General features: G+C 34.6%; 1 protein-coding gene across 3 annotated transcripts in view; it reads left to right on the top strand.

The window, feature by feature from the left end:
• The window catches only part of NAV3 (neuron navigator 3), a gene marked incomplete at both ends in the record, with an annotated part of 285,289 nt that overhangs the window by 250,111 nt on the left and 19,011 nt on the right, over positions 1-16,167 (top strand). The window contains 9 exons of one of the 3 annotated variants that reach the window (XM_084254827.1): positions 2,434-2,555; positions 3,475-3,495; positions 4,183-4,355; positions 4,642-4,707; positions 6,251-6,404; positions 7,560-7,734; positions 10,881-10,978; positions 14,251-14,346; positions 14,626-14,794. In XM_084254827.1, coding sequence (XP_084110953.1) covers positions 2,434-2,555; positions 3,475-3,495; positions 4,183-4,355; positions 4,642-4,707; positions 6,251-6,404; positions 7,560-7,734; positions 10,881-10,978; positions 14,251-14,346; positions 14,626-14,794 — 1,074 coding nt within the window. The remainder of the gene's footprint in view (positions 1-2,433; positions 2,556-3,474; positions 3,496-4,182; positions 4,356-4,641; positions 4,708-6,250; positions 6,405-7,559; positions 7,735-10,880; positions 10,979-14,250; positions 14,347-14,625; positions 14,795-16,167) is intronic. The other 2 variants (XM_084254828.1, XM_084254829.1) reach the window with 2 other exon arrangements.

The raw sequence follows: 16,167 nt of genomic DNA, 5'->3' as shown, positions 1-16,167 counted from the left end.
TAACCATAATATGAGAGAGAGTGGGAAATAAATGATTTTTATGAGAGAGTGGGAAATAAATGATTTTTGTGATCAATGGTGCAGCTGAGAGGGCACAACAAAATAGTTGTAAGTTCTAAAATGCCTAAGATTAGTTGCCAGAGAAAGTAAGGATACCAGGGAGCCTGCTGGAAGTCGCTTAGTCAGGAATGCTTTTTCCCAGATGGCAGCATTTTAAGGGGGGTCAGGAATAGTTATCAAACCATTATAAATATTGAGATAGGAGCATTGTAGAAGGGTCTTGAGAAAGAAAATAGATTAGTATCTCAATGAAACCAATAAAAAGAAGATAATGAGCAAAGACGAAAATAAGTAGAACAAGGTAGCAGAGATAAGTACTGACCAGATTTACTAAGTGATTTTAAGCCACACTTAAGAAATGAGTTTTTTCCCTGTTCTTCTTAGAATGGAAATGTTTTGAAAAGCATTACATAAGGGAGCGATCATGAAGTATTTCTTTTAAAAAGATTTCTTTGTCGACTTCTTTGTAGAATAGTTTTAAGATTATTAGACAGCTGTTCATGCTGTCTAGGAGGTAAGTGAGGGTGATAATTTTTTTGTTGTTTTTTTACTTATTTTTATTCTATTTTATTTTTTCTCTAGCTTTTTTATTGAGACAATATTGTTTTATAATACTTTATATGAGTTAGGTATATAAGTTTATACCTCTTCAGATGTTGTTCCCATACCACACCCACCACCAAAATATCCATAGTTTTTTAGCATAGAACATTGGATGTTATTTGTTTGAACTAGGGCAGTGGTGGTACAAAGGATGGTACAAACTCAAATATATACTTTCAAAATAAGTTTCTCCGATCATTCAGATTATTGGTATTCATTTGTTAGAATATTTTTATTTATTTATTTTTTAAAAATTTATTTATTTGTTTATACAAGAACTGGGGTATAGGCCAGATGCATGGGAGGGTGAGAGGATTGACCAGGGACAGAGTGGGGAACAGAACAAGCAGACTGACAAAATGCGCTGCTGAGGGGAGCAGCGGGCATGACAGGAGAGATCTGCTGCGCCATGTGGGACCCTTGCTGGCCGCCGGCTGGGATTGAACTGGTGCTGCAGAGACTGTGGACAGCTTTGCAGCGCTGAGCTCAACCGCCTGTGCCACCAGGGGAGGCCCTGTTAGAATTTTTTTAATAGCTATATGGTGATATTTGATATAAGTTCTGTTTTTTGCTTGACTAATTTGCACTGATGGTAATTAAATATAGTAATAGAAAGCTCTAAAAGCAGATTTAACCTTAAAATAATTTTATAAATTCTTGGTGTCTCCACTATTGTGCAGTATATTCTAAGGGGGAAATATTTAAATTATAATTTTAATAGCTATATAAGTTTTAATAACTAAATAAAGTAAAATTGTATATATGAAGTAAGTGAAGGTACCTTCAGAAAGTGATTAAATATCAACTCTCATCCTCTTCAAAATATTTTGTGTAACTAAAGAAGCACTTAGTGCTTTTTAGAATTATCAAGAAACTATATTATATGGCAATTAGTTACAGTAGACGTTAAAATCAGTTAGGTATCAGGTTGGTTCCACTGTTTTTTAACTATGTGACTCTAGGAAAATTATGTTTAGTAGTTAAGATCATGTCAGTGATTTCCTTTAAAAATAAAGTTATATACTCTTGGAATAGAGTAAGCACATATTAAAAGCTAACTAATATTATCTGCTATTGTTATTGTTACTGTTACTACTGTTCAAAGCTATGCTTACACACTAGTGATACTTTGGAAGAATTACATAGGCTCAAATCTGTTTCCTGCTTACTCACCAACCCAGTCTGTCCAGATTCTTTCTGGAGGGGTTTCCCCTCACTGGCTATTTGACATTGGTCCCATTATCTTTGTACTTTAATTTTCCTCATCTGTGAGAAGATGTGCTTAAATGACTTCTAAGATTTTGGCTCTCACATAGCATGATTCTGTGAAATGGAAAGTTAATATATCTGGCTTCAGTTTCTTTATTCAAAGCACAATATTAAAAAGACACAATTAATTCTCATGCAATTATGAGTTTCCATTTACACCATTTGGAATAAATCATTTCAAAGCTCTGTTTTGTTCCAGGTAGTCAATAAAAGTCACTGACATAGCATTTTATATTTGGACAGAACTCAGAATTCATTAAACTACCAATACTACAGACTAGTATGAGATATTGTCATTGAATCTTAATACAGACAACCCAGCTAATTAAAGTAAACATGGTTATACTTTATTAAACTTATAAAACCAAAACTGTATTGAAATGATAGATGCAAAGTCATGTTAACACTTATTAAATGATTTTCTCTTAAGAAGCCTAAAATTATATTTGCTCAGATTAAAAGTCTACATGAGTGAATGTGATACTCTCTATCTGTTGCTAGATCTCCGCATCAGAAGACAGCATTCCTCTGAAAGTGTTTCTAGTATCAACAGTGCCACAAGCCATTCCAGCATTGGCAGTGGTAACGATGCTGACTCCAAGAAAAAGAAAAAGAAGAACTGGGTAAGCCATCACCATTCATCCAAATCTGAAGCTGATTATTGCACATTAATTCAGGCTTTCTCCTTTTGGGCTGAGAGATCTGTAGCAGTAGACAAAAGGCTCTTTCGGATGACATGCTGTTCTCATTGCTGAGCTCAGGGTGGCATGGGGCAGAAGAGCCATCATTTTGGAGTTGGAACTAAACTAGGGTTTGAATTCCAGCTATGTCTGGATCTTGGGCAGCTTACTTTACCTTTTGGGAGGCCTAAATTTTCTCATCTATGAGAAAACAGAATAATTCATTCTGACTTTACAAAGAAACAGTAAAGAAAATGAAAATAACATCTGTAAATAAATGGCTTAAAGCAAGGGTTTATTGATGAGATGAGGAAGAAGAAAAAGATGATGATGGTAGAGGTGATGGTGGTGCTAGAAGAGGAATAGAAATGAAGCTCAAAAGAGGGGAAGAAGAAACATAAACCTCCCCACCAATCCCATTAATAGAATTTAGTGTGACTGAAGTTTCACCTCTGAGATATCAACTACATGACAGGTTTTTTTTTTTTTTAACAAGAGAATATAGCAGTATACGGAAATGCACTTTAATAGAATTGTGCCTTAAGTTTGCTGGTGATACAATTTATGATAGTATTAAGCGATTGCTGGAGAAACAAAACCTGAGGCAAATATGCAATCACCGCAGTATGTTTAAAAACAATGAAGTCATGGATTTCTTTCAATGCCATGAAACAAAGGCAGACTTTAAATAAGTACAACTTAATGAAATCCAAAAAATAACTATCAGAATTTTATGAGAGTGCCTTCTACAAATAATGAAAACAATCTTTTTGTTTAAAAAAATGTTTATGCAGGTAATATTTTAAAATACTGCCTTCATTCCCTTGATTTGTAATTCCAAACTCTTTCATGTTTCTGCAAGGTGAACTCTAGAGGAAGTGAGGTGAATATAAACCGTGGACAATTTGGCATGCATCTCTAAAAAATACCCTGCCTTGGCATGAATGCTATTCATTTGGCAGTAGGCTTTTATACCTTTTAAAAACAGATTACCTTGTATGTCTCTTTTCTTTTGTGTCTTTTCATTTTAATCTCAAACTTTAAAGAGAAGAAGTAAAATCACTTTCTGAATAGAGCTGTAGGGGATGCCGATTCTGGTTTTGAATAGTCTGGGAATTGAAAATTTGAATAGAAAAATCACAATTAATGAAGTGTTAGGTGAATTTGATTTCATTTTGCTTTTTAAGTTTATACTATCAGCAGGACATGACTTGATTGTAGCGCTAAAGTGGCCATTTAAAACAAATTGCCTTGAAGAGAGAGAGGCATTGGGAGTGGAGATCCCTTCAAGGTACTTAGTTTTAAATGAGTGCTCTGACAGCCATGCCCTTGACCCTGCACTATTTAAAAGCCTTCCATGTTTGTGCTGTGCTGGATTAATACAAGAATAAAACAAAACCACAAAACACAGTATTATTGTTTTAGAGATACTGTGCTGCAGCTGTTAATACTCTGCTTATATATACTGACCCCAGGCAGTGGCTAGGATGGCGCCTGCAAACTAACGTCCCCGAAATGAAACTCTCCGAGTTCAAATAGTTTGGAGAGGTAATTTCTGTCCTTCTTTCAGCTGAGAAGCTCATTCAAACAAGCCTTTGGGAAGAAAAAGTCCACCAAGCCTCCTTCCTCCCATTCGGACATTGAAGAACTTACTGACTCATCCCTTCCAGCTTCCCCCAAGCTGCCCCACAACACTGGTGACTGTGGGTCAGCATCCATGAAGCCCTCACAATCTGCCTCAGCGTAAGTCACTCCCTTTATAGAAAGTGGAACTTTTTTTAAAAAAACAACTTTAGGCCAAGTCTCCATTGTGGTCCCTCTGTAATTAGATTGGAAATTCACAGCTGCAATCTCTGACACAGTCATTTCAGATCTCAAATGGCAGAGGGCATTTGTTTCTCTTTTGAGTTTCATATAGTTTTAGCATTTGAATGTTTCTTGATCTCACCTAGACTTTTCTAAATCATCATTCTCACTTCTTTTTACTTGCATTTGTCCTTGTATCTGTCTATCTGTGCATTAAATGCAGGTCACCCCTTGTCTGGCCACCAAAGAAACGGCAAAATGGCCCTGTGATCTACAAGCATAGATCCCGGTAAAATGGAGTGTGATGCATGAAAACTGCAGAGTTCCAGGTCCTAACCTAAGCAGTGTTTGCTTTTGCTCTTTCTAAAATCACTCGCATGCGTTTCAACAAAAATTATCTCCTAGTTTTTCTGGTTTCGAAGTAAAACCAACCAAATCCATTTTCCTTAATCACATTAAAAATCCAACTAGAGGTGCTTCCCCTGGTGGTGCAGGTGGTTGAGCGCAGCACTGTGAAGTGGTCCACAACATCTGCAGCGCCGGTTCGATCGCAGCCGGCCAGTGAGGGTCCAACATGTCGTGGCAGACCTCTCCTGTCTTGCCTGCTGCTCCCCTCAGCAGTGGATTTCATCAGTCTGCCTGTTCTGTTCCCTGCTCTGTCTCTGGTGAATCCTCTCACCCTCCTGCTCATCTGGCCTGTACCCCAGTTCTTGTATAAATAAATAAATAAATCTTAAAAAAAAAAAGAATCTAGTAATCTTTAAAAAAAAAAAATCTAACTAGAGCCCAGGATTTGATGTTTACAAGAAGGAATAAAACATTTAGAAGGTAGAAACATGTGTTCTGATAAGATGATTCTCTTTGTTCATGTACTACTTCAATCAAATTTCCTGTTGCCGATGACCATGGCTAGCATAGATCTTTCATATGGAGGGATGCTAAGAGGAATTCAAGAGACCAGGCATCATTCAAGACACTTGTCCAGCCTATAGGATTTTTTCACTAATATAGGAAGGAGGAACATAGCACTATTATTTTGTGATAGTCTTCACATTTAAATTGAAAAGGTATTTGTTAATATAAAACAAATTATTTTGACTTATTTCCTACAAAGCTGTCCACAGAACAACAATAAAGATATATTGTATATGACCTGCAAGCAACCCCTGACTAGCCTGCTTGTATGGGTTGAAATGTGTGATTTACTTCATTAGCTGTGCTCTCCTAAATCATCTGAGCCTACCAGGAGGATTATATAACATTCCTTCATTATTTAAATGTCCAAAACTAATCTCTCTGATTTATGTCCTGCAATATTTATATTGAATTTTCGTGGTAACGAAGACAGTGTGATGGCAAATGAGGTTATTCTTTGGACAAATTTACAAAGGAAAAAATCAGTATTTTAAGGATTTGATAGAGTATTGCTTTAAAAAGAATATTTCATATATTGCAAATAGAGATTTAAGTATCTTGAATAATGGAGAGATGTAGAATGAGATGTAAAAAGCTGTGACTCTTCAGCCCCATAAATATCAGCAACAAGGGAATTTTGAGTGGTACTTTATTTTCAGTAATCATAGATTGTTTTGAAACTTCAGTAAATAGAACAAAAATATTAAAAGAAAAAACAGCTATATTTTCATTTTCAAACCTGGGAATGTTTTGACTGTTTGTACAACTCTTCCTCCTTTTCCCTAGGTTTTGCCAGCAACAAATAACTTCTGTACCTGCTGAATAATATTGCAGTACAGCCTTTAAAAGAAGCATTGCTTTCTCCTAATCCTCTGGCTTCCCCCAACCACTGACTTTGTGTATGTTTCCTTCTTCAGGATCTGTGAATGCACAGAGGCTGAGGCAGAGATAATTCTGCAACTGAAGAGCGAGCTCAGAGAAAAGGAATTAAAATTAACAGATATTCGACTAGAGGCCCTCAGCTCTGCTCATCACCTTGACCAGATCCGGGAAGCCATGAATCGGATGCAGGTCAGTGCTGAAGCACCATCAAAGAACAGACAAAAGAGATTAAAAATGCAGCTTATTTTCTTCTCTTGGTTATTATAAGAACAAATCTCACTTTCAAACCTACTGTAGACGCGTATTCTATTTATTCAGTGCTTGCAACTCATTTCTTACTTCCGAATGGAGGATTTTGTCAAATTCAGGGTGGGAAGTAGGAGTGCCAACTGGCCAGTTGCAGTCAAGTGCCATTCAAGACACTTGTATTAGTGATTGGATTCCATCGAGAGTCAAGTTTTTAGAGAAACTACAACCACCTTGCATCTTCACTTCTCCATGATTTACCTTTATGTTGATTTTTGTTCTGTTCTTTTGAAATCTGACTTTCAAATACCTTTATGTATTTTTTATTGAAAAACAAAAGGAATGGGTGAACTACAGAAATTTAACACAAAATTTCTAAATAGCAAAGTAAAAGTGATGTACCATCTGTAAAAGTGAAGCTTTTGTATTTTTGGGAAGCATCTAAAAGCTTCATTCAAAACCAGTCTGTGCTCAGACTAAGTTCTTTTTTTGTTATTGTAAACCGGTAATCACTTGCTGCTACAGAGGACTGAAATACAAAAATCTCATTGCTAAGCAGAGTCATCTGCCACTGTGTATATTCATCACAAGGCTTTTGTTGTTTTTATGAGCTTGGTGCCTATTTTCAAGGAACAAAAACTTTTTTCAGATGGTAGCTGGGATTTTGAAGTAATTTTAAATCACCTTATTATATTGTTTGGTTTTGCTCTGTCTTTCAATTCTCTGTGAATTCAGAATATTACAAATGGCTTTGTTGGCTATAAGATTTTAATAATGCTTTTTAAATAAGAAATGTTATAAATACTTTATATTATTCTTCATTCAAATGACACCAAGTCTTGAAAAACTCCTCATATATATGAGATATTCAAAAAAGAATGATAAAAAAAATGCTACTGTTTAGTATGTCTATGAATAGATATATGTGAGAGACAAAGGAAAGGTTAATTTTCCTTCTTGAGAAGGAAATCCTATTTTTATAATGTATATTTGTTGCTGACATATCATTACATGCTTTGTTTAATAAACTAGCTCTGATAAAGGAGTGGTGCTATTTTTCTCAGTCAATTTTTTTTATGTTTTCCACTTTCACAACAGAATGAAATAGAAATACTGAAGGCTGAAAATGACCGACTGAAGGCAGAAACTGGTAACACAGCTAAGCCTGCTCGGCCGCCATCAGAGTCTGCAAGTAGCACTTCCTCCTCGTCCTCCAGGCAATCATTAGGACTTTCTCTAAACAATTTAAACATCACTGAGTCTGTTACCTCAGGTGATTTTGCATTACACCCTCCCTAATACTTAACAGGGCAGGAGGGGGGCACCTGAAACTTAGAGAAACTTAACCAACTCTCATCCAGCTATCCTTAAAATGTTAACCATGTGATTCTCAGAATTAGTCATGTTGTTCTCTTAAAAATTTATTCTACTTACAATTTTCAAAGAACATTCTCATGAAAAAAGTGAGATGTAGGATATACAGTTTTCATGTTGCTTAGTAAAAATTATGTGTGCTTGAGAAATACTTCCTCAATGATTACAAACATGATGAAATAGTAATCTCAGTGGTAATTATTAGTAACCTTGTGTTACTACTACAAATAAATACATGATGTTTTATAGTGTTTAAAAAATACAAAGTCTGTTTAAAGCACATAAGGAGCTATTACTAGATGATCCTACATGATATTGCCGAGAAAGAACACAATGTCACTATGTCATCCAGTCTGCAAGTCTCTTTTCAATGAATAAACACTGGATTCTATTATATTCAGTGGTTTTTAAGTTAGAATAAGGGTACAGTTGTGATTCAATTGCAAATAGAATCATGTGATACAATATTATATTACTATCTAATGAGCTATCAATTATAAAATGTAACTACTCTTAGTGCTTTGAATCATTTTATATATATGTACATTTAATTTTGGACTTTACATGAGGCTCTGTTGGTAATTGCAAAGCACAGCCACCAGATGACGCTTGAACCCAATAATATACATGTTCCTGGGTGAGTTTAGATTCTATTATAGAACTAACAAATTTCAATGCTTGCCTTCAATTACTCTAAAATATAAACGAAGACAAAGGTGAAAATGAAGAAGAGAAATGATACAGCGTGTTAATATTGATGACATTCTTAATAATTGCATTCTTCCTTCTGAAGTCAGAGTTTTAAAAATTCCACTATTATATCACCTTTCATAATGTAAAATAAATGACTCAAATGTAAATATGTCCTTTTCTTATAAAAGGCATGTTGGAACTAAACGACAAGTAGGAACTCCCTGAAAAATCAGGAAATTGGTATTTGTAACATTGGCACCAGTTAGGGGAGAATACAAATTTTGGAAATCATCATCAGGTAAAATTAATACTAGTAGTCAAGAAATAAACGATGTGAATACTAATCAGTTGGATCATTTGATAAAATAAAATAGATTATATGAAAATATGGTAATAACTTGAATGTTTAAATTATATGTAAAGTGTTATCGTCCATACTAAAAAATGCCAATAGAGAATGAACAAACATTTAAAATTATAGAATACGAGAGTCCTAAGCAATATCCTATAAGCAGCCTTATCAGTGTTGAACTTGCCAAGGATGTGAATTACGATCACATCAACAGCTTCCTGTCTGTTTCCAGGACTTAGCTTCTAAGGAAAGACAAGGGCTTCATGGCAGGATTTCATTGCCTATTACATGATTTTGTTTTATCTCTTGGAACTATGATAAGGTTTGAAGAAGACAGGCATGGTACTGAAGGTAGCTTAGAAAGAACAGCCAAATAAAAATGAAAAGAAACTCATAAGGATACATGTAAAATTAAAAAAAAAATCTACTTTATAATTTCTGTGTTCATTAGACTGAACACACTGATAACCTAATTGAGAATTTGGGGCAAGATTTTTGGGAGAGCAACCTCTTTGTCAAAAATATGCCTTTTAATTCATGTCATCATTTAGTGTTAGTTCTATATCATTTTATTTCCTTAACTTTCTAAAATAGTGGTACTATATCTGAACTAATAAATTAAATAACATTACAAGGATAAAATTTTAATTGCCTTCACTCATGTTTAAAAATTCATAATTGGAAACCAAAGGTGTTTTTATAAAAACTATAATACACTATTAAGAGGTAGAAAAAGCACAAAGACATGGGAAGATATGCCATCTTTATGAAGGGAGACAATTACTATAGTCAAAATGACCATTCTATCAAAGTGATACACAGATTCAGTGCAATTTCTATCAAAACTCCAGTGATATTTTCCAAGGAAACAGAATAGACACTCTCAATTTTACCTGAAATCACAAAAGTTCATGAATAACTAAAGGAATTCCTCTAACTTATTTTTTTTTAATTGGTATAATCTTAAGACATACTTTTTACTCCTTCTTTTGCAATTGCACATTTTACTATTAAAGTAATAGAAATAATTTCATTTTCAGAAGGTATTTGATTAAAATGCTGTTTCTATGAAGAACAGTTACAGCCCTTGTCTCTATAAATTTATAGTTAGAGCAGCTGAGTCCTCTTGTCATCAGGCACATGTGCTTTTCAGCATATCTGTTTCCTTTATCAGTAGAACACTGTCTTCATGTAAACATGATTCTGTGATCACATCATTGTCAAAGGAAGTATATATCTGGGACAGAGTGCCTTAAAATTTTATAAATTGGACATTGGTCTTCTATCTTGAAAATTAATCTTGTATCATATTTCAGTTTCATGCTTTAAAGGCTGACTAGTTTTGTCATAACTTGTAATTGATTACTAGAAATACTATTTTTATTTTTAAATTGTAAGCATAAAGATTATTGGAGAATAATAGCTAACATACTTCTGTAGGAAAGTATAATGCCATGGTCAAAATTCAAAAACAGTACCTAATAATTATGTACATATGAGATAAGTAGTAATATAGCTGGATATGCCAAATGCTTGAAAATAATTTCAGTTGACAGTTGATCTCAGCACCTTTGCATTCATAAATTACATGGATGTCAAGCTTGGATATTTTAGACTGGATAGAAAAATCATATTGCTTTCTAGTTTTCCACAGTTATAAAGGTAGCTGAATATTACTCAGGTAGTACTCAGACCTGTGGATAATAGAAAAAGAAACTCCTCATTTCCTCTTCTAAAGGCAATGACCCTCTGTACACTTGGGTGAAAATCTTTGGAAGCAGAAATAACTTCTTAGATTGAAATTTTAACCCAATTTCAGGAATTCATCTTCTTGAAAGCTAGGATTTTCAGACCAGTTAGCTAGGATGGGAAGCAGAAAGGCTAAGTATTGCCATTGAAAGATATAAAGCTATGAGGGAGAAAATAATGACAATAAACAAATCTGAGCTAATGTGACTCTATTGTGTGTATGTCTGTCTGTCCCTTTTAAATTTTGGTAGATATTTTGCTAGATGATGCTGCTGATGCTACTGGGCATAAGGATGGCCGCAGTGTGAAAATTATAGTCTCCATAAGCAAGGGCTACGGTCAAGCAAAGGTATTTCAACTTGATTTCTTTATTACTAAGAAAATAATAATGATCATGAATTGAATGCATTTTATATTTGGACATCTATTTTGAAAAGTATATATCAGCAGGATTTGTCTTGACATTAGTTTAATCTGTTATAGAAGTATGAAAATGGGGACTTGAAAGAAATGATGTCATCATATGGGTGGAAATATGTGTTGATATGCGATGTTCATCCACTGGATATAATATTGGCTGTCAGCCACTCTTGTTTTTAAAACTTTAAAAAATATTGCTTTCTCATCAATTCCAAAGAGCACCTGCACCCCTATGTTTATAGCAGCACTGTTTACAATAGCTAAGCTTTGGAAACAGCCCAAATGCCCAAAAATAGATGACTGGATCAAGAAGATGTGGTACATATACACCATGAAATATTACTCAGCATTCAAAAAAGATAAACACATGCAATTTGCAGCAACATGGATGGCGCTGGAAGGGATCATGCTCAGTGAAATAAGCCAGAAAGAAAAAGAAAAATACTGGATGGTCTCACTCATAGCAGGAATCTAGAAAACTTAAATAAGGGACCAGGAAAATGAATAACTATAAGAGAGTGAAAATCAAAATCAACAAAAAACTATGAACCAGAGACACTCTATGGGGGGTGTGGGGCGGGGAGGGGAGGGATTGGGGTCAAAATAAGGGGATTGCAATTGTATGGGGAATATAAAAATAAAATTTATTTAAAAAAATAAAAAAATAAAATGAGAAAAAAAACAAGAAAGAATAATTTAAAAAAAGTATTGCTTTCTCTGATATAAACATCTCCTCTGATGCATTCGTTCAGTGTCACCTGCATAATACAGGTAATTTATGATGTGTAGTAGCATGGCTGGAGCTTTCACTAAGATCTTTATACAAAGAAACTGTATATGAATATATGTCCTTAATGTTGCTCGTGTAGATCATTTTTTAAGCATATAACCATTAAAGAATCTATCTCAGTTTTTCTGGAATCAAATATTTCTTGAAATGGGCAATTTATCAACACTTCTTAAATCAAAAAAAAAATGTTATTTTAAGCAAAATGTTTAGTTTAATGGCCAAGAATACAAATTTGCACATATCTAGTATTTTTCTATCAAACAGAAAAACATAATCATTTTATGGTCCTAAAATAATTGAAGTATTTCAGTTTGAAAAAGGAAATAAGCACTTGTGAAATTTCACACTGAAGAAATAGTCCAAGAATTCCAATGTATGAATTTCTGCTTGAGCTGCAGATTTGTGCCTGATTTCCTCAAGTGGGCCTTTTTGTGAGAGCCTTTAATATTCTTAGTGAAGCTTAAACTATCTCTAATTTAAAAGCAGCTGCTTAGAAAACTGGAAAAAAAAAAGTTTTCTTTTTCAAAATGTCCTATAAGACTGTCCTTTTCCAAAATATTTCTTTCTAAAAGATACTGAAAGCAGTTCTCTTAGTTTATTGGTTTGCCCTATCAAAAATCATAGTTTGGGTGGCTTAAACAACAAACATTTACTTTATTGATGAAATCCAAGATAAGGCGTTGGCTGATTTGATTCCTGGAGAGGTCTCTCCTTAGTTTGCACTTAGCTACTTCCATTATGTCCTTACTTGACCTTTTTCTCTGTGTGTGTCCATGAGAGACACTTTTTTTTTCTCTCCTCCTATTTATGATCCCACTAATTCTGTGATAATAACCCCACTCTAATGACCTATTTAACTATGAATACCTCCTAAAGGTAGCACTTCCAAATACCATCACATTGGGGATTATGATTTTAACACATGAATCCATGGGAATGTTCAATTGATAATAGCAGTAAAAATAGCAATGGTTTTGCTGTGAATTTGCTAAACTTTTTTTGAAAAAGTTATTGGCTTGTGGCTGATTATATCCAAATAATGACGATAATCATTTACATTTACAGAGTTACAAGTTATAGATGAAGAAATTGAGGTTCTGAGTCATACCTCAAGTCATATGTCTTAAATAGGGACTTACATAAGGCTATGTTGTGTTTCATAGAATCCATGTCTTCTAACATTATACTCAGTCATTATTCTACCACCTCTTAAGATTGTTAACTAGAACCAAGATTATATCAACTGTCTAATTACTTCTGCTGGCTTCATGATCACTACTTCATTAACCATTGCCAGTTGTTGTAAACAAAGCTTCAGTTAGGCCTGCCCGGTAGTGCAGTGGTTGAGCGCTGGGCTGCGAAACTGCCTGCAGCAGCCTCTGCAGCGCCTGTTCGATCCCCAGTCGCCAGTGAGGGTCCCACATGGCACGCAGACCTCTCCTGCCACACCCACTGCTCCCCTCAGCAGTGTACTTTGTCACTCTGCCTGTTCTGCTCCCTGCTCTGGCGAATTCTCTCAACCGCCCCCCGCCCCCCGCACTTCCGACTGTCCTGTGCCTGTATAAATAAATAAATAAATAAATGAATGAATGAATAAATAAATAAATAAATCTTTTTAAAAAAGCAGCAAAAAAAAACTTGAATTGTTGACTTTATATATATAAATTTCTCAAAATCTCATTCTATGAAAAATATGAATTTAATAGTGTTATTTGTAGTATAAACTGAGTCTTTGCTTGGTAAAATGATTTCTATAGGATTCTCTGGCAAGTTCTTTTGAGTAGTGAATTGGACCTGTTTTGTAAATACACAAATACTATACTCTATGTCATCAATAACTTAGTTTTTAAACTGAATTGGGTTTTAGAGCTAATCTAAGTTAATCAATGAAAATACTGAGCTTTGAACTTATAGATAAGATCACATAAAAGGAAGTTCTAGGACTCACATGATGCATTTCCATTTCATCTCTGTCATCATTTCCTTCCCACCAAGTTGCCTCTCTTCAGGAATACATTCACAGCATTAAGACAGAATATTGAGGTATCCAAATATTAACCTCAAGTAAATACAAAATAAAATTAATTCATTAAAATTTGGAAAAAAAAATTAGTCACCCCCAGCACTTTCCTTTTGGACCAGGTCTTAAATCAGTTTTCCTTGACCACACCACTTTACCTAATCTTACTTATTTGTGTTTTGCTTTTGCTGTTATTTGCTTGGCTTGTTTGTTTAGTTGGTTTATTTATAAGAGTATGTTTACATAATTCACTATCTGTGGTTATAAAACCATAGGCTTAATAAATATTTTAGTTTTGAACACCACTACCTACATATATTTAGTAGAAAAGGTAACAATAGAACAAGATACCAAGTTGGGTTTTACCTTGTTTTATTTTGTTTTTATTTAGGATCAGAAGTCTCAGGCATATTTGATAGGATCCATTGGTGTTAGTGGAAAAACCAAGTGGGATGTCTTAGATGGTGTAATTAGACGTCTCTTCAAGGTAAGATATGCATAGACTCCTGATATTAATTTTCAAATGTATTGTATTTTAGATATTTCCCATAGTTTTAATAACAGAGAAACACCTACTTCCCCCCTCCTCCATTTAAAATATTAAGGAAAGTTTTCTTTCTTTGTGCTGTTTGATATTAATATTTCTTAGATTACCAATATCTAAAATTCTTGACAGTTGGTTTTGCACATATCATGAGTTTTGTATTTGTTGTAGATGAGCTCAACCTGTGTTCTGTGGCCCCCTTTTATTTGTTTACCATTTTAGGAATATGTATTCCGAATTGATACTTCTACTAGTCTTGGACTGAGCTCTGACTGCATTGCTAGCTACTGTATAGGAGATTTAATTAGATCCCATAGCCTAGAAGTGCCTGAACTGCTGCCTTGTGGATATCTTGTTGGAGATAATAACATCATCACTGTGAACCTGAAAGGTAAGGATTGAGATATAAAGAAAAGCATAATTGTATTTTTTAACCATTTCTTCTTTTTTGGTTTACCTTCAGATTTTCATATTCCAAGCTATGTCATCCACTTAGTTTTAGTATGAAATGAGCCAGATGTAAAACACCAAGATCCTACTAAAACACTAAAATTCAAGTAAATTAAATATTGTGGGTCCTGGCATGTAAACTTGGTATATCATTTTGAAGCTTCTTCAAGACTCATAGGAAGGAATGTGGTTTAGGGAATTTCCTATTTCTACATTTTCTCCATTATCATCTTTCATTTAGGGAGGATCCATAATTTTTTCTTCATATCCAAAGTAATATACTTATCACTCAATCACTGATTTTAAAATATGTGTACACTGGGGATAGAAAATAGAAGTTACGAATCAGGGATGAGAAATTTTGTTTCTTTGCTGTGGATAATATGATTAATTACAAGCAAATGGAATAACTAAAGCATACATGTCCCTATAATTCCTCATTTACATATGGCAAAGAATCAGGACACATCCATATAAACCGTGGATTAAGAGGGGTCTGTCAATATTTGACTGTATGATTAAAGTCATTGGGTTATTAAAGGAGATACTATTGCAAAATCTTGCCAGATTTGCAATTTGTGTTGTTCAAAAACTTGTGGTTGTGTGGCTGAGATGTGTAGGAAAGAGAAAAGGAAAAGTGGAGAAAAGACTAAGGAAAAGGTAAAACACACATATTTATTTTATGTTTTAATCTTTAAATTTATTCTTAACGATACTATGATCTTCAAAAGGAAGGGAGATTTTATGATAGAATTTATAGCAATACTTCCATTTCTCCCTTGGAAATGTAAGTGGAAACTGTGAAGTAGAGAGGGGAGGAAAGTCTGAACAGAGGAAACTGCTTGCTTTTATTTTCATATGCACTCTGCCTTATTGCTGATGTTTCTTCAACTTTAAAATGGCAACACATGATTGTGGGATAGAAATATCAAGACAGGGCCTCCCCTGGTGGCACAGGGTTGAGCGCTGGGCTGTGAAGCTGCCCACAGCCTCTGCAGCGCCGGTTTGATCCCCAGCCACAGGCGAGGGTCCCACATGGCACGACAGACCTCTCCTGCCGCACCTGCTCCTCCCCTCAGCAGTGTGTTTCGTCAGTCTGCCTGTTCTATTCCCCGATGTGGCTCTGGTGAATTCTGTCACCCTCCCGTGCTTCTGACTATACCCAGTGCTTGTATAAATAAATAAATAAATCTTAAAAAAAAAAAAAGAAATATCAAGACAATTGTTTTTTTCCAGGACTCTCTTCCCATGATGAGCAAAACTCTATTGTTAGTTGACACCATATTTTAAATTCTAGTGTCTATAGAAGAATAA

This window comes from Talpa europaea (genome assembly GCF_964194135.1).
Source record: "Talpa europaea genome assembly, chromosome: 15".
NCBI lineage: Eukaryota > Metazoa > Chordata > Mammalia > Eulipotyphla > Talpidae > Talpa > Talpa europaea.
This window is presented reverse-complemented; position numbering and strand designations above follow the sequence as displayed.